General features: G+C 37.6%; 1 protein-coding gene across 3 annotated transcripts in view; it reads right to left on the reverse strand.

The window, feature by feature from the left end:
* Positions 1-25,544, reverse strand: part of hop (tyrosine-protein kinase hopscotch) — an 87,545-nt gene that overhangs the window by 37,960 nt on the left and 24,041 nt on the right. For 2 of the 3 annotated variants that reach the window (XM_065225311.1, XM_065225312.1), the window contains exon 2: positions 1,652-2,179. In XM_065225311.1, the coding sequence (XP_065081383.1) occupies positions 1,652-1,891 (240 nt within the window). In that variant the 5' untranslated portion in view covers positions 1,892-2,179. Of the gene's footprint in view, positions 1-1,651; positions 2,180-15,627; positions 15,750-25,544 lie in introns of all 3 variants that reach the window. The other variant, XM_065225310.1, reaches the window with a different exon arrangement.

Consider the following 25,544-nt stretch of genomic DNA (forward strand, 5'->3'; position numbering starts at 1 on the left):
TTCTGGATAATACTGAGGAAATTCTTCTGAAACTCTAAGGGAATTTCAGTTCCAAGGTGGGCTGAGTAAAAGTCAAGAAGAATTTTAAAAGAGTTCATAGAGTTCTAAAAACTTCGAAAAGAACCTCAAGGAACTCTGAGGATGGACTTTTTCGCAACTGCACAAAGTTTAAAGACAGCTTTTGGATTCCCTATTTGAAAAGAAGGTATTAGTTTGCCATTGAACCCTGTGAACCCCTTTCAAGTCATTTGATACCGAGGTTAAAAATTTACAGCTGTTTATGTGCGTTGCAATAAATTCGGGTTTATCCTTTATATCATCTTTAAAATATGTTGAATGTTCGGCATAATTTTCTGTCACCTCAACTGGCGGTACTTAGGGACAGGGTTGACATGCTCAATCCTTCGCACATGTCGTCATTCCGTTAACAATCCTGTACTTGCTTGTCAAAATAGTTTTGTGCGTTTTCGTTCCAATCGTTACATATTTTTTAAACCTTTTTAATGAGCCTTGGCATTTAGGTTAAAATTTGAAAAATTAAAACTCTAATTTTCGCTGAAAATGGCCAAGTTTAACGTACTCGCAACGGTAATAGTAAAGTGTAACTACAACAGCATATAAGGACTTAAAAACCTTAACCTTGTCAAAAATAAACTGTAACGATGTCTTCAAAATATACAAAAACGTACTGCACAAAATTTCAGAAAGGTAACTGAATAAAAAATGATACCTTGAAGAATATATTTTCTATGGTTTATATTTTTATATTTTTAGAGCATGACGCAAAATATTATTGCAACATTTTTCTATCAAAATATTAATCGAACTGTAACTTTAACTTCCAAGAAATCTTAGAAACTTTAAAAACTATTTTGAATGTTATTCTGGATTTTCAAAGCCAATTAAATCGTTTTCTGAAATGTCAGTCCCAGGAAGTTGATTTTAGGCAAAAAAAAGTTTTTAGTTAACACTGGACCTTGAAGATTTCCGAAATTTAATATATCCCCTTGGGAAATTTTCAAATGAAATAAGTTCAAACTTTGACGATTTTGCGCCAACTTAAAATTATGTCCTATTGAGCCCACATTTTGCAAAGTATTTTTTTCGAGACAATAAACATATTGTATATGGTCAGTTCGATTTTTTTTTCATTGGCACCCTATGGTAAACATATGCTATTTGATAGCTTTTTGACATTGTGCAACTAAATCAAATAAATTTTCCAAAAACGGCAAACCTTACTAGACTTCCTACTTCAAAAAATACAAAAGAAGATTCCTTCTAAAAAGTTACATTCATTTAAGTGGAAATGCAAATGATAATTGCTGTACAGCCAGAGAAGCTGCATAATTACCCCCGCGTGAACTCCGACGCAATTACGCATAATTTACAAGCACATATGCAGCGCGGGTACGCCCGTTTACCCTGCTTCTTTGATCAAAAGCAAATGCAATGCCGAAATTACCCACATCCCACCAATCGGGCACGCTTGTTGGTGAGCTGCACGCGATAAAAATCCTTCCAACCACCATCGCCGGAAAAAAAAAACATGCCTACCAAAACACAATTGAATGCATTTAGCACACGGACGGGCACGAAACCCGTATACATATATCTGGATTACCTTACAGACACGAGGGGAGGCACTTACCTTGAACCGTACGCGAAGTTCGTACTTTTTGCCGGCCTGCAGCCGAACGCACGGTGCCAGGAACCATGGTTCGTCGTGTATCCGCAGACCCAGAAGCAGCTGAACCAGCGGCCCAATTCCGTACTGCTTGCATAGGTTGATGCACAGATCCTCACAGGTGTCACCGTCCTGAATCGGGACGTCAACGAATTTTTCCACCAGATAGACGTACACCTGACAGTTGTTTTCATGCTCCGACATGGTCGGAACCCGGAACAATTTGCACTTCTGCCTTTTTCTCCTTCTTTCACATGACCATCAAGCTAGATTTGAGTGGCCACACTTTTCACTTAGAATTAATACCTACTTTGCCTACATGGCAAGACTGTTCTAACGGTTTCACTTTTAAGTCACTAACGAGCGAAAACTGCAACGTAGCTAATTTTTTGTGTTGGGTACGATGGTTATCACAGGTTCAATGCATGACCGAATTGTTGTTCTATTCTACAAAGTTCACAACTTCGATGCATTTCCTCCGGTGCGCGAATTCTAAAGGAGCAAAACAAAGACTGAACTGAGCTGAGGAGAGCAGATTGGAGTATCGGCACCGACTATGGCTCTGGGCTGGACTGGAGTGCACACATCGCGGTCCGACGTTGACGAATAACATGCACGATCACTGGACGATAATAACAACGACGAAGACGACGGGTGAGTGATACTGATAGCCCGAGTAAAGTCCAACATCAAAATGAGAACAAATGGCACTAATTTTTTTTTATGTAATGATGATATGATAACAAATTTCAACTGAAAATGATTGGTTTGGCACTCGTTTTGTTATCAACGGGAAACATGAACTTGAAATTTCATTTTGCTTTCACTGATAGCAGAATTAGTTTTCAATTTGATGTCACAGGAATTTTAGTTTTACAGGTATACCTCGATGTAACGTAACAGTCACTTTTGACTTCCATCACCGAATTTTCTTAAAAACGATCATTCAATCAAGGAAAGAAATGATTGCATTGGAAAGTTGAGACAAACTTCCATCTACTGGTAATTTTTATTTATATGATTGAATTGTTATTTGAGAGACACCGACGATGACGATCAAAAGTGAAAGTTACGTTATATCGATGTATATCTGTATTAGCTACATCATAGCTACATCACAGCATCAAATTTAGTTTTCAATTTGATTTCGGACTTTGTTCGGGAGCCGAGTGAGCGCTTTGCAGCATAGAGAAATGCACGGACGGAACTGATGTAGGGTGTGGAGGTCAATTGTTGCACGGTATAAACGCGTATTTTGTAATAAAACTTTGTAAAAAAAATGATTACACCTACAGGATGTCTACTCATGTTGCTAAATAAAATTCCCTGAATTTTTCAGGTTTTTCGAGGACTTCAACGGAAGGGTTTTTAAAGATTTTGTTTAAACGTGTTTTTTCTAGTGCTGACTAACAGCAGTTTTAAGAAATTTCTCCATACAACTGAGTAGAAACAGAGGCGCGGTGGTAAGCGTCATTGCTTCTCAATCCAAAAAACCCGGGTTCAATCCCAGCCGGCACCACTGGAATTTTCTGAGGCATAAAATCTCTGATCACGCCTTCCTTTGGAAGGGAACCCCCTTTTTTTAGTTAGGTAGGTTCCGAATCTACACATTTTAGTTTCATTTTCATACCTGTGATGTTGACAGTTTTACCTAGGGGATGAGCACTTAAGGGGGTTAGGTTTTGATAATTTCTTTAGTGGGAATGACACTGATGAAGACTGCACATTGTAGTCGAAATACGTATCATGGATACTAAAATTATTTAAGTGGAATTGAATGGTAGATAACCTTTTCTCTGTTTTATTTGAGTAACCAGAGATATTAATATTAAAAAAAAAACGAATTTCATAAGATCAACGTCAATAACTCATATTCGACAAAAGATATCGACAACAATCGCATACCGATTTATCGGTATTTATACAGATTATCAAACATGATACCGATACACAGATTTATACCGACTAATACCGGTTTTTATTCATAATCAAAATGAATATTGCCTGCCCGCTCAACTGTCAGAAGTAACTATTGTGAGAGACTTTTATCATTTTGAACATCTAAAGTTTATTCATCTATAAAAATGTGTAATCCTTGACACATTTTCGACTAATGTTTCCATTTCCTCGCGGTTTTTTTGCTACCCAGAAATCGAGAAACAGCTGATGGTTAATTCTGGAAATTCCTGGGTATCAGGAAATACTTTTATTCAGTGAACAATAGGTCCATCAAAATGTTCACTTTATAACTTCCAGAAGTTTATTTAATCTTCCCTTGGAAGTTTCCTCCAGCTTTCCCCAGCATTTTTCATCCACCTTACCCCATAGGTTATTTCAGGATTCCTACTGGAAAGTTGCTTCTTCAGACTTGGCTCGAAAGGTTTTTGGGACTTTTGGGTAAGTTTAACCCTCCGTTACTCGCGCTGTTGTACTTTGTACAACACATATGAGTTTTCATTGCCATTTTGTTACTGAGTTACCAATCGATCTGAAACCAACGAGTATTCCTCAAAAAACTTGTTTTGATCTAAACAAGCTAAACTTTGATTACAGGAAATACCTAAAAAATGCGGATAATAGGGAAAATGTAAATGGAAATCGCGAAAACTGTGACAATACTACGTGGGATTTGACTCAATTGATTAGAACATGGAATATATCGAGATACTGACCAGATAGAAAGTTACTGTCTTTCACAAACTTTTTCAGGAAATTAAAGCCTATTGCTTGGTGCTCAATAGTTCAGAATTTGCTCACTACACGACGCTAGTATACACGTGAAAAACTTATATAAAATATCTCGAGTTCCCAACCAGATAGAAAGGTATTGTCTTCAGCATAGTTGTTCAAGAGGTCAAGGCTTTTTTGCAGGTGGACAGTAGCTCAGAGTTTTCTCACTTTGCGGTGCTACTATAGATGTGAAATTCTTCCATATAAAATATCTCTAGGTCCTGACCAAATAGATAGTAAATGTATTAGGCAAAGTTTTTTCAGGAAGTCAAGATCATTTTTTTGGGTGACAATAGTTCAGAATTTTCTCACTATGCGGAAAAGTATATACGTGCCTTTCAATAGCTCGAGATCTTGATAAGCCAGAAAGTTGCTGTCTTCGGAAAGCTGTTTAGGGGGTCAAGACTTTTTGACTGGTAAACAGTAGTTAAGAATTTTCTCACCACGTCGCGTTAGTATACATGTACACTTCTCGCATATGCTAAACCTCGAGATCCTGATCAGAAAGAAAGTTACTGTCGACGACAAATTTATTCAGGAGGTCAAGGTCTTTTTGCTGGTAGACAGTAGTTCAGAATTTTCTCACTTCATGGTGCTAGTATACATGTGAAATTCTCGCATATAAAATATCTCATGTTCTTGACCAGATAGAAAATTACTGTCGTCGGCAAAGTTGTTCAGGATATCATAAAATTTTTGCTCGTGGACAGTTGTACAAATTTTTTTCTCACTACGTAGTGCTAGTGAAATGTGAAATTCTCGCCTGCGATATATCTCGAGATCCTGACCAGATAGAAAGTTACTGTCTTGAACAAAGTTGTTCAGGAGGTTAAAGCCTAGAGTTTGTGAGGAAATTCTGAACTACTGTTCACCAGCCAAAAGACTTTGACCTCCTGAACAACTTTGTTGTAGACAGTAACTTTCTATCTGATTAAGATCTCGAGTTATAGCATATGCGAGAAGTGTACATCTATACTAACACCACGTGGTGAGAAAATTCTTAACTAATGTTTACCAGCCAAAAAGGCTTTGACCTCCTGAACAACTTTGTCGAAGACAGTAACTTTTTATCTGGTCAGGATCTCGAAACAAAACGCATTCGAAAATTTCACGTGTATTCTAGTGCTACGTAGTGAGAAAATTTTGAACTACTGTCCACTAGCGAAATCTATCTGATCAGAATCTCGAGATATTTTACATGCAAGAGTCTCGCGTGTATACTAACGCCACGTAATGTGAAAATTCTGAACTATTGTGCACCAAGCAATAGGCATTGACCTCATGAACAACTTTTTCGAAGACAGTAATTTTCTACCTGTTCAGAATCTCGAGCTTAGCATACGCGAGAAGTATACACGTTTACTAGCGCCACGTGGTGAGAAAATTATAGACTACTGTCCACCAGCCAAAATGTCTTGACCCCCTGAACAAGTTTACCGATAACAGTAACTTTCTATCTGCTCAGGTTCTCGAGGTATTGTATATGCGAGAATTGCATGTGTATACTAGCACCGAATAGTGAGAAAATTCTGATCAACTGTCTACCAACGAAAAGATCTTGACGTCCTGAAAAACTTTGCCAAAGACATTTACTCTCTATCTGGTCAGGATCTAGTGATGTATCACATGCGAGAACTTAACATGTATATGAGCACTACCTAGTTAGAAGATTCTGAACTACTGTTAATCAGCAAAAAGGCTATGATCTCCTGAACAGCTTTCCCTAAGACAGTAACTTTCTATCTGGTCAGGATCTCGAGATATTTTATATGATAATTTCACGTGTATACTAGCGCCGTGTAGTAAGAAAATTCTGGACTACTGTCCACCAGCCAAAAATACTTGACCCCCTAAACAAGTTTGCCGAAGACAGTAACTTTCTATCTGCTCAGGATCTCGAGCTATTTTATATGCAAAAATTGCAGGTATATACTAGCGCCACGTAGTGAGAATTTTCTGAACTACTCCACCAACGAAAAGATCTTGACTTCCTGAAAAACTTTGCCGAAGACAGTAACTTTTTATATGGTAAGGATCAAGAGATATTTTATATATGCGAGAATTTTACATGTATACTAGCGCCGCAAAGGGAGAAAACTTTAAACTACTGTCCACCAACGAAAAGGCCTTGACCTTCTGAACAACTTTGTCGACGACAATAACTTTCTATCTGGCCATGATCTCGAGATATATCACATGCGATAATTTCACATGTATTCTAGCGCTACGTAGTGAGAAAATTCTAAACTACTCTCCACCAGCGAAAAGATTATGATCTCTAGAACAACTTTGCCGGAGACAGTAACTTTCTATCTGGTCAGGATCTCGAGAATTTCCATGTTGTAATCAATTAAGTCAAATCCCACGTAGTACGGACACCGTTTACGCAGTTTCCATTCACATTTTCTCTACCATCCGCATTTTTCGGGGGTTAACTATGATAAAAATTTAGCTTGTTTAGTTAAAAACAAGTTTTTCAATGAATACCCGTTGGTTTCACATCGATTGGTAGCTCGGCTGCAAAATGGCAATGGAAAACTCACACTGTTGTACAAAGTACAACGCGCGAGTAACGGAGGGTTAAAGATCTGTAAAGGTAAGATCCAATAAAATAAAGACAGTTTAATAAACTTCTGTCAAAATTCGAGGACCTGGGAAGTTAAGGAAAGTCCAGAGAACTCCAATGAACTTAAGAATACATCAGCAATATTTTGAAAACTTCATAAGTCCAAAGAGCTTCGGGGTTATTTAATGATTTTCAGGACAGTTTTATTACTTTCAGAATAATTGAACAGATCAATTCTTTCTATTAAATTACTGAAACTTGAATGGAGCTCCGAGAAACTTAGGGGATGTCCGAAAACTTCAGCTAAGTTCCGAGAGGTTCATGATTTTTTTTTTTGAATCTTAAGGCAAGTTTCAAGAACGTTCAGAAGTTCCGAAATGTTCAAGAAAATCCAGAGGCCTTCTAAGAAGATTAGAGATTTTCCGGCAATTTCATTATAATCAGGGAAGTTCCAACTACTTCTAGGATGATCAGATGAGAACAACAAAACAGCACAAATAACATCAGGAAAATTGCAAGAACTTTCAAGAAGGATGACGTGATATTCCGAAGTGTATTTCAGGAATATTCCGAAAACTTCAGGGACAGGTCAGGTATGTTTTATGAATATCAGGAAAATTTCTTAATCATTAGAACACGGGAACTTCAGGAAATGTGTTGTTCGAACATCCCAAGAAATCTCTTTTGCCGACATTTTTTCCCAACTTCTCCTTGAAGCTTCTTTCGCCTGTTCCCTAAGTCTTCTGGCTTCCGACTTTCTCCAAAAGTTTCTTCCAATCTACCTTACGACGTTTCTTCCAGCGTCTCCAGGAAATTTCATCCGTCTTCTCAAGGAGATTCAATTAAACTTCTACCGAATGTATCTATAGAATTCTCCCAGAAATTTCATTCGCCTTTTTCTGGAAGTTTCTTCATAAGCGATAGTGACATGAACTTTTTTTCGTCTTCTAATAGAAAGTTTTTCTGAGTTTCTTCTGAGCTACCCCTGGAAATTTGTTCTCTTAAGATCAATTGAGCTGAAACGTTCGCCACAGAACTGCAAATATGTTCAATTTTACGATTACAAAATACCAAATTTTTGGAAGCACCTGCCGGAAAGTGAGACACTAGGTAAAATTGTTTAAAATAATAGCAGTACTAATAATTTGCATTTCAGCTCAATTTTGAGATTTTAAATTTTACATTTCTCAAAGTTCTAACAATCCCCACCCAATTATTCATTCAAATCAAAAACTGCTGTTATTTTGAACAATTCTACCTAGTGTCTCACTTTCCGGCAGGTGCTTCCAAAAATTTGGTATTTTGTAATCGTAAAATTGGACATATTTGTAGTTCTGTGGCGAACGTTTCAGCTCAATTGATTATAACTAAGTTGTACACCCATAAATTGTCACTTTATGACCATAGTGTCTTACGTGAAGTTGTTATTTATAAAAAGGTCTTTATTTTGATGGCAGTTGCAAATAGAGTGATCGAAAAAATTACGAAAACAAAAATTAACTTCCTTATTGAGCATTTCCAGATGAAATCTACCAAAAGCATTCAAAATCTGACACGACTCTTTCCGATCTGAATTAAACTTTCAACATGTTTTCAGCATTGAAGATTATGATTTTTCCATCATTTGACGACTAATTTTTGAAAAGGGTGTAGGGGAATTTACGTATTCTCGGCAACCTAAGCAGCGACCTTCTTTCTATAGCCTTTTTCTCTATGGAACGCACACATATGCAGTATTGGTTTGTTTACAATCTTTTGCTGCCAGCTGCTCTAACAATTTCAGTCGAAAGAACTGTCAAAAACTGTTTTGAAACGCTTTTACAAAGCTCCAATCTTCTCTAGTGAGAGCGAGTATTGTCGGCAACCAGTTTTTCTTCGGCATCCGTTCAATTTGAACTGCATGTCAATCTGCTGTTCTATTATCGGCAGCTCGAAATCAGCTACAATTTGTAGTGCGTGTGTTTCATTTCAAGAAAATCCTGCTAGATTGCTTTTTCTCAGTGGTAAAAATATAGTCAAATTGAAGCTGAAAGCATAAAGAATCGTTTGCATGCATTCAGCGAAGTGTTTTTGTAAGAAAATCCAGTGAAAATAGTGTTTCAATTTGGGTTGCCAAAAATAGTCTGTCATGCCGAAGCCGTCATTTCCGCTATGTGTTTTCAAATATGAATTTTTCAAAAAATTCTAACTCTAAACCCGTGTATTGTATGAAAATTCAGTCTGAGAAGGAGGTTGTAGAGAATTGATTGAAATTGAAAGGAAACAAACATACACTGATTTAATTACTTTTTATCTTTGAGAAAATTGAAAATTAAAATCATGCTAGTTTACTCAAACAGATTTAAAACCAAATTTTATTTTATTGCATCCCTATTCAACAATGGGCTTTGGAGTTTTTTTTTCAAAAATTTAACAATTTTTTTTCAGTGTATATTTTTTTCCTGTAAAGTCAAAACAATTCTCTGCAACTTCTTTTCAGACAGAATTTTGATACAATAAACGGTTTTAGAGTTAGAACTTTTTGCAAAATTCATGATGATGATGATGATTGAGACTACTACTCATGTAGCAAGACGCCTGCACATAACAATGGGCAATCCAATCAGGACGACTTGATCAAGTTCATCTGACAAATCATATTCAGCTTGGTGTTGTATAAAGGGCCAAAAAACGAAGGGGTAGAGCTGTAAACAGAAACGCCTACCGGGAACAGAAGAAGAATCTCCTTCCAGCAAACAAGATCATATAATTTCTTAAAATTCATATGTGAAAACACATATGCCCTTTTCAAAAATTAGTCTTGAGTCAAAATGATCTCGTGATCGATGGAAAAGTCATAAAGTTTCATCAAATTCGGAGGAGCTCGTGCCAAGTCGTTTGCTCATTTGACTTTCATGATTATAGCCACACACTTAGAAAAAATCATGTAAATTTAGGTGCTCTGACATATACGAGCGTCAATTTTGACATAATATTGAGTCATAATAGACGCAAAATTCAGCTCAATCAAACGTATTTTTCGTCGAGTAACGAACTTTTCAGTCTCGGAGCACTTAATTTCACATGACATGTGGGTCATTCCAGCTCAGTGGGTACATAATTAAAAAAAAAAGTTGTGGTTGATGTCACCGATTTGAGCCAAAACTGGCCGAAACGTTTATTTTGGCATTCTGAACAAACGCCTTTTTTTGATTTTGCTCTAAAAAGCCCAAATTCTTTTGGGCTACAACCCTTGATTTTCGTAATTTTTAAAAATTTCAACATTCAGAAGAGATTACTCCACAAACAAATAAGCTATTCGTGATCTTAGAAGGTCAATTTGAAGGTTTTTTTAATTTTAATTCTTATAGGTGTACTAACGTTTTATTTTTGTTATAGTAACTACAGTAAATAGGCTGATTACCGACAGGTATCCAAATTGTCGAAAAATGGCCTATTTTCATCATAAGTGGGATCTTTTATTTCTTAATATTTTGGGCTCAAATGTTCGCCACACTTTGGAAAAACTCTCCTACTATCGTTGAATCTTTATTTTTAATTAAAAAAAACACTTTCCATTCATGAACGTAACTGTCATGTTCTGCTTCTACGCATTTTTTCAGCAAAGGTAACAGTTTCAGACTTATATAAAACAGCAAAAAAAGGTTATCTTCCATTTAATTCCACTTAATTAATTTTGGTATCCATGACAGATACGTATTTCGACTACAATGTGCAGTCTTCATCAGTGTCATTCCCACTAAAGAACTTATCAAAATCTAACCCCCTTAAGTACTCATCCCCTAGGTATAAAAGTCAAGATCACAGGTATATAAATGAAACTACAATGTGTTGAATCGGAACCTACCAAACTAATTAAAACCAAAGATTTAAGTAAGCTAAAGGAGAAAAATCTATTCAACTCTCTAATAAGGAAAATCCCAAAGGCTTGGTAGCCATCATAATGAAGTAATGAAATTGGGTTGTTAGCGGAATGCTTTAATAAAACAGCAAAAAAGGTTATCTTCCATTTAATTCCACTTAATTAATTTTGGTATCCATGACAGATACGTATTTCGACTACAATGTGCAGTCTTCATCAGTGTCTTCATCAGACTTATATTTATGTTTAATCTCTTCTGAAAGATGATATTTTTTAAAAATCTCGGAAATCCAGGGTTGTAGCCCAAAAGGATCTAGGCACTTTAGAGCAAAATCAAATAAGACATTTGTTCAGAATGCCAAAAGAAGCCTCTTGGCCAAGTTTAGCTGACGTATTGACGTTCTAAGATTACGAATAGCTTATGTGGTTGTGGAGTAATCTCTTCTGAAAGATGATATTTTAAAAAAATCTCGAAAATCCAGGGTTGTAGCCGAGAGGGATCTAGACACTTTAGAGCAAAATCAAAAAAGGCGTTTGCTCAGAATGCCGAAATAAGCGTTTTGGTCAAGTTTGGCTCAAATAGGTGATATCGACCACAGGTGGTGTACCCACTTGAGCTGGAATGACCCGTATGTATTTTCTCATATGAATTTTTCAAAAAATTCCAACTCTAAAACTGTTTATTGTATGAAAATTCTGTTTGAGAAGATGTTGTCGAAAATTGATAGGACTTTAAGGTAAACAAATATATTTTTTTATGGAGAAAAATAAAAATTGAAATAATGCTAGTTTACTCAAACAGGTAGAAACCTAATTTTATTTTAATGTATACATATTCAACAATGACCCTTGGAGTTAGTAGCAAATATTTATTTTTTTTTTTCAAAAATTTAACAAAATTTTTTCAGTGTATATTTTTTTTAAAGTCCAATCCATTCTCTACTCTACAATAAACGGTTTTAGGAACTAGCAGTGATGCAGAGAAGGACATGAGCTTGTTAGCAACGACAATTAGACAGAAGAGAGAAGAAACAGCGAAAGTTGGCGAGATCGTTTTTAATTATTATATATTATATATATATATATATATATATTATTTTTTAATTAAAATTGCTCATATTTATACAAACATTGCTTATACTAAATACGCACCAGAATTTAAAAAAAAGGTGTGAATGCATTACATGTATCATGTATCCAATTGATATATCGATGTGTTCATGTGGGGCTTTTGTAAATGAAGGCGACCTCAGAATGTACGTGTATGAACAGGTATTCTTGAAATGGGTCGTTGGATATACAGTAGAGCTATCACCTTCCATCGCCAGGACTGAAACTGTTTGCATCTATGTATAAAAATAGGTGCAAACAATTTTTATCCTTAAAAGCACTACCGGCCAATGGGAAATGAAATGTAGACACACACAGAAACACACACATTTTAAAAATTTGGTGCAAACAGGGTTGCTTCGACTCACTTCGCTATACAATATATTTTTAGAATTATGGAATTATTGGATGCTATAATGATATGTTGTAAGCTATAATAAAATGTTGAAAAAACTTGTCAATTACGCTTGCAGAATGTCAAAATCAGCGATTTTATGATTCGTAAGCGCGAAGCGAGTCGAAGCAACCCTGGGTGCAGATAAGAAAGAAAGAATCCAAATTTTATAGGTTAGGTTATCGCTATTAGCGAGACTTTTAGCCAGAGGCTGGTTCATCTCTTCCAAATTTTATAAAAAAAATGATGATCCACCAATTTGAACTAAATTTGCCAGCAACACTGACTGGGTGTATCCTATGGCTTACCTTCCCTACTAACATATTTCCTAAATTCCCGAGACATGTATGAGGGGTCGTAGAGTTCTCTGCACCTCTCTTAAGAAAATGTTGAACTAACATACATTTCCTATCCCTACCAGTTGTAAGGACGTGGTCAGAACAATCCTTAACTGTTGGAGCGGGATATGTCTTTGTCTGGGAGATAGTAATTATTTCCACAACTACGAACCTGCTGTGCCTAACGTCTTACATCACAGACAGTTTGATTGCTCGGACCCAAACGGACGTTATCTACACAGATCTTACGGCAGCCTTCGATAAGCTGAACCAGCTAGGGATCGGTGGAAATCTTTTGAGATGGTTTCGTTCATACCTCACGGAGCGCCAATTGACAGTAACTTTGGGTACTTGTCGCTCAGCAAGCTTCTGCGCAAAGTCCGGTATACCTCAGGGCAGCCATCTGGGACCATTGGTATTTCTCCTCTACTTCGACGACGTTCACCATGTTATCACAGAGCCACGATTATCGTTTGCAGACGATCTGAAAGTTTTTCTGCGCATCCGCTCACTCGCCGACTGCCGTTCTCTCCAAAATCAGATTGACATCTTTGCTGACTGGTGTAGTCTAAACCGACTGGTGGTCAACCCAGCTAAGTGTACAGTTATTACTTTCTCACGCAAGAAACAACTGATTATTTTCAACTACAAACTACTAGGCACGACTATCGAACGGGTGCACTGCGTGAAAGACTTAGGCGTTTTTCTAGACTCAAAGCTGACATACTCACACCATATATCGTATGTCGTCGACAAAGCGTCCAGAACGCTTGGCTTTGTCTTCAAGATTACTAAGAACTTCACGGACATTTACTGCTTGAAATCGCTCTATTGCTCTCTCGTACGATCTACGTTGGAATACTGCTCTGCTGTTTGGAGCCCAAACTACAATAATGGGGCCGAGCGAATTGGATCTGTTCAACGACGTTTTCTTCGCTTCGCGCTCCGTAAGCTGCCTTGGAGATACCCACTTCGTCTTCCAAGCTACGAGAATCGCTGCCAATTGATCAATATCGAGCCCTTACGTATCCGAAGAGATGTTTTCAGAGCCTTAACCGTCGCCGATACTCTGCAAGGAAGAATTGACTGCGAAGCAATTCTGCAACAAGTGAACATTAATGTTCAACCTCGATCACTACGCAACAGTCTTATGCTGAGACTTCCACTTCTTCGAACTAATTATAGCATAGGGAGCGCTATTTACGGCTTGCAGCTAGTGTTCAACCGAGTAGCGTCGATGTTCGATTTCCACTTGACACCGAATATGCTTCGCCGAAGATTCTCTGCCTTTTTTGCTGACCGAAGGCGCTTGATACCCAACAGCTAAGTGTAAAATTTAAGACTTATAAATTTTTAGTAACTTGACAATGCTTTCCAAGTTATTTTCGTTTGTAACTGTAGTAACTGTAGTATATGTATGTCGTCTGTATAATCTGTACTTTTTTACAACACATCATTGGGACTATTTCTAGTCTGTTGATGCAACCATAACAAATAAAATAAAAATAAAATAAAATAAAAGTAATAGATATCCATCTAGCTCTTCATAGTTTTGAATTCGTACCACCTACGATATTGTGAAACTTGTTCGATGCTAATGCTAATACTAATAAACGGTTTTAGCGTTAGAACAGAAGAAGAATCTCCTTCCAGCAAACAAGATCATATAATTTCTTTCACATACTCCCTTTTCAAACATTAGTCTGGAGTCAAAATGGTCTCGTGATCTGTGGGAAAATCATAATCTTTCATACTTAAGACATGTTTCATCAAAATCGGAAGGGCTCTTGCCAAATCGTTTGCTCATTTGGCAGAGAATTGCTCTATTCACGATTGTTGCATATTGAAACCTTGCACAAAGTTGTAGATAGTGTAATTGTATGCAACTTTGCTGATGAAACTATAGTTTAACCTACGTACATTTTTTTACAGCTAATTGTCTTTACTTAACTCTTTTATATCAAATCCTACATGAGAGTTGTCTTCTACAACTTTTTACAACTCATTAAGCAGCGCATTTTCTGTCGAATAAATCATTTTGTAAAAAATACGATTAATTTTCTCCAAACAAAAATGCAGTTTTCAACTATTGATATCTTCTTTTGGAGGAAGAACGGAGAAATACTTTTTCTCCTTGACACGGAATCAATGAATGTTTAATGACAACGAGTTGCTCATGTAATTATTCTGCGTTCAAAAGAGAACCTTCACAAAATTCCACATTGAACTAGGTTAAGGTGCGATTTACTTTGATGGATTTTCGAAAAATTAAAACCTAGTTTTCTTCGACGCATAATTTCAGATTACAAAAAGCTCGTAAAATAACAAAAGGAATGTGTAAAATAGCAAAAGGAATGTTATGACGAGACCTTTCCTGAATTGATGGGTCGAGAAAAACTGGGTTTGAATTTTGCGAAAATGCATCAAAGTAAATTGCTGTTCACAGAAATGATCCGTTTCCGAATACAAAGTTCGATGTGTGCTTAGAAAGTAGTTCCCCATAAGCGCTAAATACATCCTTGTTTATGCCTCCGACGCGATTAGCGCATCAGTGTTTTGATAGCTATTTGGCGTCGATTCGTGCTTGATTACGCGGGGGCAACAATCAACCTTTTGACCCTATTGCATGTTTAGAAAAACAAAGCTCTGCCACTCGTATCACCGTGCTGTCTTCTAGGACGCCACCACCGACCGGTTGCAAATGTCGTGGAAAAGCGCGCGCGGGGGCGGGAGGGGCACCGATTCGCCGGATAGCAACTCATTTACGGCAAATCACTGATTGGAAAGCGAACCGATCTAGACGGACGGTTACACGAAAGAGTACGACCAAATCAATCAAAATTAACGTCTTTCCGATGTCCACCACATCACGATTTCGCATCACAATCTCGTTCGTTTTAATAACCGTGTGCTGGATGGAGGACCGATCGACCGACCAACCGACTAAGTGAGTGCTTTCCGCTGTCGTTCAATGTGTGGCAGATATTGACGAAGGCAATCGTAGTGGGGATCCTGCAGAAACGGCAACATCAGCAACAGCAACAGCATCATGACTCTGTTATCTGTAAAGGAAAGGAAAAAAAAATGTACAAAACGAGCATTAGTTGATAAGAACTTTTAAACATATCAAGGCATGTTGGGGGAAAATAGATTGCGTTCTTTTTTTGTGAGTTTAAAAGTTAAATATACGTTAGGAGGCGCACTCAAGCGTGAAGAGTAAACAAATATAGAAAGCCATTTACAACTTAAAGCAAAATTGGAAGTTTCTTATCGCCATTCAGAATGACGATTGTATATTATTTTGATTGAATTAAAGAGGAGGATTGTTTGAGATTTTGGTAGGCTACTTTTGCAGAGGCGTCGCGTGCCTCATTTGTTTACCTGTGCACCAAACTTTGTTCGTTATAGCTTACCACCACATATTAGTTTTTGTATATTTTTCAATGCTTCATGAATTCGAGGGACATATTCTCAATTACTATATTAATCACTACCTAACGTAACATTTGAAGGGCCTATAATCTTTCGACTGAAGTGTAATGAAAAATATCCGTCAAACACTTCCGAAAACATTTTTTGATAAAAAAAAAACAGTGTCAAAATCTAGAGAAAATTCATGACGTCCTATGGGGAGCAAACTTGAATTAATCAACTCTTTATTCATCAGAACAACACTATCAGAATGAACCAGGGGATGCTCATAAGTTTTCACAGGCGCACCGGCGCAACCATCGGTAATTGAGAGATTTATAACTGACAAGAGAGTAAGAGCGAGCTTTTGCGCTCTCTTTCTCCATTACTCTCCTTGCCTACAATCAGAAATCCAAGTGCACAGCGAGAAATGCACACTTTGGGCACCCGTACATCACAAATATTCTTCTCATTTAAACTCACACATTCAAACTGGTCTGCAAGTATGATAACGTCCAAAGCGTACCAGACTGCTGTTTCCGTGTTGCTCCCGTTTGACGCGTGACTGCTGAAAGTTTCAATTACAACTAGTGGTGCAAACCGCCATGTATTGTGGAAAATTTGTGGTATGTTTCAAGAAGTGATAGAAGGTCTGCTTGGCTTACATCAGGCATTGACCATTCACAAACTTGCCACCCGCCACCCAAAAAAGCTTGCTTTTAGGTGCACTATTTAACTAGTTTTGTCATGGTAGTGTTATCGATATGCTTAAAAATCAATGCATTAGGGATTAGGCAGACCATCCGAACCTTTGTGAAGCAAACCAAGGTCGAAGATTTAATTGAGCCACACTATAAATAGTGTATTCATGGTCACTTGTAATCTGGAGTAAAGTAGTACAGCTATAATGTGACCATAAAATCTATAAAAAATCTAAATGCATTATTTTAATTATTCACACCTGTGTCGTGCACAGGTTGCACATGTGGACGCGACGCCACTGACTTTTGAGTTTGGCAATTCTATAATGAACAGTTTTGAGCTTGAATTCGTGGATGATCAATGAGGAGCTGGCGATGACGTCTGGCAACGATTAAAAAATAGTTCCCCTCATTTTCCAACGTAATAGATGAAGATTCTTTCCTAACACTGATCTGCTGGCTAGCTAGGTGATATGAATCGAAATCAACCATCGATCACATTTTTAACCGCTTCCAAAGCAGCATAAAAACTTCTTCGCATCGTCTTTCTACTCCACACCGAAGGAAGAGGCTCCATAAAAAATGCAAAATTGTGAGTGGATTCACTGAAATCCAAACCGCTGGAACGTGTATAAACTTCGCGCCTTCGTTGCTCAATTCATTTCAAACAACACGGGCAAGTTTTGAAAACTTGATAGGTTTGTTGTTGTTTTTGCGTCTTTCGAAGCGTTTGCACTAACTATACGTACTCTGCGGTTATCTTCCATGCTGCCGTTGATGTTTACAAAAATATCACTTTCGGTTGGAAGAAGCCTCTTGCTTTCTTTGCGTTGTTTCTGTCGTCGGCCCTGGATTGGCGGCAAGCCACATAATGAGAGATAGCGTGATAGCAAGCTCGAAACAAAAAAAAATCCTTCACTCAACGACGTGTGCGCTGCTGCGGTGAGTGCAATAAATGTGTGCAATTACTCTTAATTACTTATTCCGCCGGTGATGGCACCCTTGTGTTGGTGCGCGGTAAAATGTGTTAATATCGCTGAGCACTTCTTTGCTATGGGGGATGGTTTCTCACTGGTCAAGCTACTGATCCATGAAGCAATTAGCTTAGGACCTTCAGGGAGAGTCACAGCAAAAAGAAACCACTAAACTTCCTGCCTGTATTACAGCATTTTTGTAAATCTGCATGGCCCTAAATGCTTTATTAAATGTCAAACCTTCAATACTATGTACTTCTTCACAGTTCGACAAAAAAAAAACGTACTGTTAACTTCTGTTATGTCATGTATCTACATCATAAATTAACCCTCTCCTTCCCATAGCAGGGCTGGTAGTGCTGATGCGATATAATAGTAGTGACTTTAGTGACTAAAATTACGGAAATAGTGACCAAATAGTGACTTATAAATGCTAAATCAGTAACCATTTATATGGTAACTTAGAAATTCAAATACGGTTTGATATTGAAATAAACTATTTATGTCATGGAACTTAAAATCAAATTTCATTAATTCCTCTAATATAATCGAATCTCACAACGGAATCTCCTGTGAAGAGCATTTGAAGTGATTTGAATAATTTGCTTTTGCCTACGTTATACATGATGACTAGCAAATAGTAATTCTCACTTTTTTATGATCTTGAATTTGATTCTGCGTTCGAAATCTTTAAAATTTGGTTATATCTTGGTAGATAACTTTGATAATTCGCTGAGAACTTTTTACAGAATTTCTTCAGGATGATTTCAAGAACTTTTTTAGAATAATTCCCCTTGTCATAAGCTTTTACAAAAATAATATTGCATTCTTAAAAATTCTTCAGAACAATCAACGAAATCCTTGGAAATATATTATTTTCGTAGTTGGAAATACTTAACATCAAATATAAGGATTAAAGTGGACATTTTGTACGATACATGAGGAGATGAAAAAGTTAATAGTTCCGTAATAGTGTGAAATTTGTATACAGAAAGTAGAAAGCGAACAAAGGATAATTTTGAGGAAGGTACGAATTGGGTAGAGCATCTCCTTTTCCAAGCTCATCCGTTATTGATTGATGGTGAGGGGTGTTTCCCCCTGCCACCGGCAAAAGGAATGATCGCCAATTTGCTCATGTACCTCCGATGACGCAAACAACTACCTGATTCATACCTTCCTCAAAATTGTCCTTTGCTCGCTTTCTACTTTGTATACACAATGTTCACACTACCGTACTATAATGGAACTATCAACTCTATAATTTAATCTCCTCATCGATCGTATAACATCTCCACTTTAAGTCTGATATTTGAAGTTGAGCATCTCCGACTTAAGAATCGTTAAATTCACGCATGAAGTAATAGCACATGATTAGTTAAAGTAGATTATTTTCGATTTTTTTTTTTGATTCATCTAGGAACTTCCTGAAGGCTCCTTCCATAAATCCATTTTCAATTTATTTGAATTCTCCTTAGAATTTCCATGAAATTAACCTCAGAAATTTCTTAAATTTGCTGCTTAGAATAATCTTAGACTTCTTCCCTGCATTCAATTCAATTGGAAATTCAATTCGTATTCTCTTTAGAATTCCAATATTTAGTATTTCCTCAGAATTCTCAAAACAAAAATCCATAGCAGAACCCTCAAAATTCGATTCAATTGGAATTCGCCTAGGAATTTATTTCGAACTCTTTAGAATTCTCTTGGAAGTATCTTCAGAAATCAACCCAGTATTCTTTTCGAACCATCTTTGGAGTTCAAGGGATTTCCATGGAATTTTCATCAGAGCTCCTTATGCAAAATTTCAGAACCAATTTTGAAATCTTATTAGAATTGGACCTAGAATCCTCATCCAATCATCATTATTTCCAAAATTGTTTCGGAGCTGAATTTTGCGTCTCTAATAATTTTAACAATAATCAAAAGCGACTCTCGTATGTGTTAAGCCAAGTTTAACTATATAGGTAAACTTAGGCTTAAGTGGAAATAAAGAAATCGGTCCTCAGAGCACTTAATTTAACATGAAACTTTCGTAGTCTGTGCTTTGGTATTCTTCTCTGATATATCTTGGTGTCATCCCTAGAATCCTTTAAAATTCTCTTAAAATTAACTTTGGATTTTTTAAAGTTCTTAATCATCCTTGAAAGACTTTTGAAAATCCATCGCAGACAAATACCTTTGGAAAGTTTACAAGATTTACAATTCATTTTCTGGGAAAAAAAATGTATGTTTTCCCAGATTTTTACTCGAAATTGATGGCATTTCCTAATAGTTTTCTTGGTCTTTTAAAGTTTTGGTCATCCTGGTTTTTAACAGATGTTTTGTTAAAACTACTATAGACATTCTTAGTTACTCAATCTAAACATTTTGTTAATATTTTTAAATTTCTCTCTATTTTAGTAGTGAAAAGTGACTTTAGTGACTATTTTTAGGAAAAAGTGACTTTAGTGACTTTTTGGTGTAAAAAGTGATTTTTTAGTGACTGGCTTCAAAATAGTGACCAAGTCACTTAAAAGTGACCTGCTACCAGCCCTGCATAGTAGCACAGCCCAAGCAAAACACAAGTTCTTTAACAGTTTATATAGGGTGTCCCAGAAAGTATAAGCACAGTTTATTATTGGAATAAAACTAGGGGCATCCCACTCTAAACTTTAGTTCTAATAACAATAAAATATTTTTTAAATATCTCATAAGTAGCCTTAAGTATTTTTAAATATTGCCTTATTACCATCATAAAGACCGGTTGCTAGTGCAGTTGTTTGTTGCTGTACGAGTATGAAAAGGATAAGTCCTACATTAGTATAGGTTATCGCGGTCATTTCAATATATGTTCTCTATAGTATTCTCTTTCAATTGGATGAAAATAATCCGCAGCTCCTTTAATCGTATGTCATGGAGCGAACTTTTGATTTGACGCTGCCCATGAGCTTCAGCACAGATTCCTTGACGATAATATTGGCCAAAGGTGGCCAATGTTATCATGGAAGGTGAAACATACATCAAATTCGACTACAAGACGCTTTCGGGAGACCAATACTTCACAGTCCGAGATGGTCAGGAAGTTGACGATGCCGATAAGTCATTTTTTTACCGAGAAAAATGGTAATAAGGCCGTGGTTTGGCAAGCGAATTTATGTTCAGGAGTGTCTGCGGACCATGATCCGTCAACATGATGGCCCAGTACTATTTTGGTCCGATTTGGTGTAAATGCACTACACGAAAGACACGGTAGCTTGGTACAAACCAAACAATGCGCAATACGTGCCAAAAGAGATGAATCCTCCGAATTGTCCAGAGACCCGGTCAATCGAAACTTGTTGGGCCCTTTCCATGGGATATCTACGTAAATACTTTAGGGCAGCGAATTTAATCGAAGAATTTGAAAAAGACTGGGATAAAGGTAACCTTACCTTACCAATCAGGCTAAGGCCTTGTTGTCCTCTGCTGTCCGAAGAAGTCGTCTCGACTCTACTCGATCCATGGCCACAGTTCGCCAGCCTCGTAGTCTGCGAAGGGTCCGCAGGTCACCTTCTACTTGGTCGATCCACCTTGCCCGCTGCGCGCCTCTTCTTCTTGTTCCTGTTGGGTCGCTTTCTAGAACCATTTTCACTGGGTCGTCGTGCGGCATTCTTACGACGTGCCCAGCTCACCGTAGTCGCCCAATTTTTGCAATGTGGACGATGGATGGTTCTCCCAGCAGCTGGTGCAACTCGTGGTTCATTCGCCTCCTCCACGTTCCGTCATCCATCTGCACTCCACCGTAGATGGTACGCAACACCTTCCGTTCGAAAACACCAAGGGCGCGTTGGTCCTCCACGAGCATAGTCCAGGTCTCGTGGCCGTAAAGGACCACCGGTCTAATCAGCGTCTTGTAGACAGTCAACTTCGTGCAGCGGCGAATTTTATTCGACCGGAGCGTCCTCCGGAGTCAAAAGTAGGCACGATTCCCTGCCATAATGTGTCTTTGAATTTCTCTGCTGGTATCATTTTGGGCGGTCACCAGTGAACCCAAATACACGAACTCATCGATTTCGTCACCGTCAATCTGAACTCGGGGTGGGAGGCTAACATTGTCTTCCCTAGAACATCTTCCTTTCATGTATTTTGTCTTTGATGCGTTGATGGCAAGTCCAATCCGTCTAGCTTCAGCCTTCAGTCTGATGTACGTTTCCGCCATCGTTTCAAAGTTCCGTGTCATGATGTCAATGTCATCGGCGAAGCCAAGAAGCTGGATGGACTGAAGATCGTGCCACTCGTGTCTATCCCAGCTCTTCTGATCACACCTTCTAACGCGATGTCGAACAGCAGACACGAAAGTCCATCACCCTACCGTAACCCCCTTCGAGATTCAAAGGGACTCGAGAGTGTCCCCGATACTCGAACAACCCACATCACTCGATACATCGTCGCCTTGACCAATCGCGTCAGTTTGTCCGGAAATCCGTACTCGTGCATAATCTGCCATAGCTGATTTCGATCGATTGTGTCGTATGCGGATTTGAAATCGATGAACAAATGATGTGTGGGCACTGGACAAAGGTGTTACGCCCAAATCTCAAAGTTCTCCGGATTTGTACACGATTTGCTTGCGCTTTTCCGGGGAAATGTCTCGCATTTTGATGATTGTGTATGTATGTAAGGTAGCCACCATCCCTTCAAAGATCTTGTCTTGTATGCAGCTCCACTTAATAGCAAGATCAATTTGAGCTACCGATCTGAATTTGCCTCGCATTTTGATGATTTTGTAAAAAAGGAATTTTTCGCACACAAACTTGTTGAGCAATAAGTAAACAACAACACACAACGATGAACAGCTGATAAACTTCATCGGGGTAGAAAAGGTGGCAAGTCAGCGGCGCCGGTGGTGTAGTGGTAAGTGTGATTGCCTCTAACCCCAAAGTTGATTGATGGCCATGAAAATTTTGGATAAAATACAAAATAATCGCCGTCGCGATCTTCTTCAGAAAATGTCGTGTACAGAGCGTAAAATTATTGACTGCTTAGGATGAGCGTGAAGGCACTGCTCTATTCAATTCATTGCTCTATCCACACGGTTAGAAAAAAGTACCCAAAATTAAGTTCTTTTCACTCATCTCGGCACTATAGTGCAGGAACCCAAAATTAGGTGAAGGGGGTCAAAGTAATTTTAATTTACTTGTGTGCAGTTCGTATGGAATTTTCCACTGCCGTTTTAACCAAAAGTAAGTAAGTTGTATCCAACAGTAGGTAAATATGATTATACTCAACGTTGGGTTCCCACACTTTACTACCCCTGTTGGGTGGTTTTGCTCCTCCTTTTTTGACAACATTAGTGGGAGAACATGAGATAAACTAGTCAAAAGTTGGGTACTTTTTTCTTACCGTGCAGACCGTATGTACCAAACGGTAAAGGACGAGGCAATGAAAGAGCCAACAAAAACATTCAGTCACTCACGAAGGGGCGACTCACACCGCTTGCTTTCGCTCACACCGCACGTAATTGAGACATTTTTCCATAGAAAATCAAGGAAGAATAAACGTGCTGAGTGTGACTGAGTGCTCTGCTGTCAGTGGCTTGTTTGCTACCCAATCATTCAGACTCTCACGAGGCAGTGAATGATGAGGCGGATGGCTGTTCATATTCATATGAAAATGACTCATGTAACCTGACAGTCGTGCGCACTGGTCGTGTAGATTTGTTGAAAAAACATTTGCAAATAGATTAAAGTTTTTTGCGAGCTATCGCCAACGAGCGAACTGTCATTTAATGGATATTGATGCCATCGAATGCAATGTATTGGCAATTTAAAACTTGGTTTACAAATCAAGATGAATGTCTATGGGTAAGAGATGAACTAGCCTTAGGCTAAAAATCTCTACAATACAGATTAAAAAAAAAAAGAATGTCTATGGGATCGATAAAAATATATGTGTGCTCAGAAAACGAAGCTCTTTATTCAGTTGATCGCATATGTCCAAATAGATTGATAAATTATCACTACTATTGTGTTTTTTTTTTTTGAGAATTATATGTGCTTTGAGCTTTTGATTTTTCAAGTTTTTTATTTGTCTGTTATATCCGACTGTTTTTTTTTTGTGTTTTTGTAACGTCTTTTTGTCTTCAAAAGCATTTCTTCTGAAATAATTTCTGTTAAAATTGTGTAGAAGATGTCAATTAATTTCCAATTGACACTGTTTAATTAAAATTTTATTTTATTTTCGTACTCTGCGAATTTGTATTCAAAGACTTCTTCGTATTCGCAGTCGTTGGATCGTTGGTTTTCATGCACAAATAAACAATATTAATTTACTGTGTGACACGCTTCATTTTTCCACAATGGATTTGATGATTCGGTCACACAGAAATCTTCATAAATATTCGTTAGTAATTATTCATTATCCTCAACGACTGCGAGTAAGATACTTTAATTTTCAGAGTCCGGAATGAAGTCAGCATGGCATTGATTGAATTCTCCATAGATGTGAACTTTAACCTCAGGAGGAAGCTCAGATAGAATTTTCCAGCACTTTAGAAGTTGGCTTCATAAGTGTTTTATGAGCATGGTCTGGTACGAACACGGGCGTTTCACCGGCTATGTGTGATTTCACCCAAACATGCTCACATTCTTTAAATTTTGATGTACTTTTCTGCTGCAAATAACACGAAGACTTCTTCCTTTAGCGGAAATTCATAGCAACTCCAGTTGAGCAGCCTTCAGACTTGTTCGAACAAATTAAATTGGTAACTCTTAAGAGTTGATGAGTAGTTGAATGCCCATGGCGAAATCCAAACTGCTCATCTGCAAAAATTGAGTTCGTATTGAAATGAAGCATCATTCTGTTTAAAATTATTATTGAAGAAAGCAAACTTATTGCACGGTAGCTAGAGGCTTCGGCTGAATTTTTATCCGGCTTCAAAATTGGAACAACTTTTGCATTTTTCCATTTATTAGGAAAGTATGCCAAATGGAAACATCTGTTAAATAATATTACCAAGAAAGACAAGGTACTCTCTGGGAGTTTTTTGATGAGGATATAGAAAATTCCATCATCACCTGGAGCTTTCATATTTTGAAACTTTTTAGTTATAGACCTTACTTCGTCCAAATCAGTCCCCCAGGAATAATCAAAAATATTTTCCCGATAGAAAATATTCAGAAAATCCCGAGCAACCTGATTCTCGATAGGACTAGTAAGACCCAAACTGAAATTATGGGAACTCTCGAATTGCTTAGAACGTTTCTGAGCTTTTTTCCAAATTTGTGATCAACATTTTACCACCTTCTTTAAGCGCTGGAATAGACTTTTGAGGTTTTTTCAAATTTTTTGTGAGTTTACAAAAGGGTTTGGAACTCGGGTCTAATTTAGAAATATTATTTTCAAAAGTTTTGTTCCTCAGGGCAGAGAATCGCTTTTTAATTTGTTTTTGCAAATCCCGCCAGATAACCTTCATGGCAGGATCGCGTGTTCTTTGATATTGTCTCCTACGGACATTTTTAAGACGGATCAAGAGCTGAAGATCGTCGTCTATTATAATTGAATCGAATTTAACCTCGCATTTTGGTACTGAGGCAGCTCTTGCTTCAACTATAGAAGTAGTCAGAGATTCAAGAGCATAATTAACATCATTTTTGATTTGCAAAGGAATGTTTGGATCAAAGCTATATTCCATAAATGTTCGATATTGCTCCCAATCAGCTCTATGGTAATTGAAAGTAGAGCTGTTGGGATTAGAAATTATTTCTTCGGATATTTAAAAAGTTGCTGGAAGGTGATCAGAACCGAAGTCAGC

Source organism: Ochlerotatus camptorhynchus, unplaced genomic scaffold (genome assembly GCF_037179485.1).
Source record: "Ochlerotatus camptorhynchus isolate MF236.1 unplaced genomic scaffold, CSIRO-AGI_Acam_v1.1 ptg000225l, whole genome shotgun sequence".
NCBI classification, from domain to species: Eukaryota; Metazoa; Arthropoda; class Insecta; order Diptera; family Culicidae; genus Ochlerotatus; species Ochlerotatus camptorhynchus.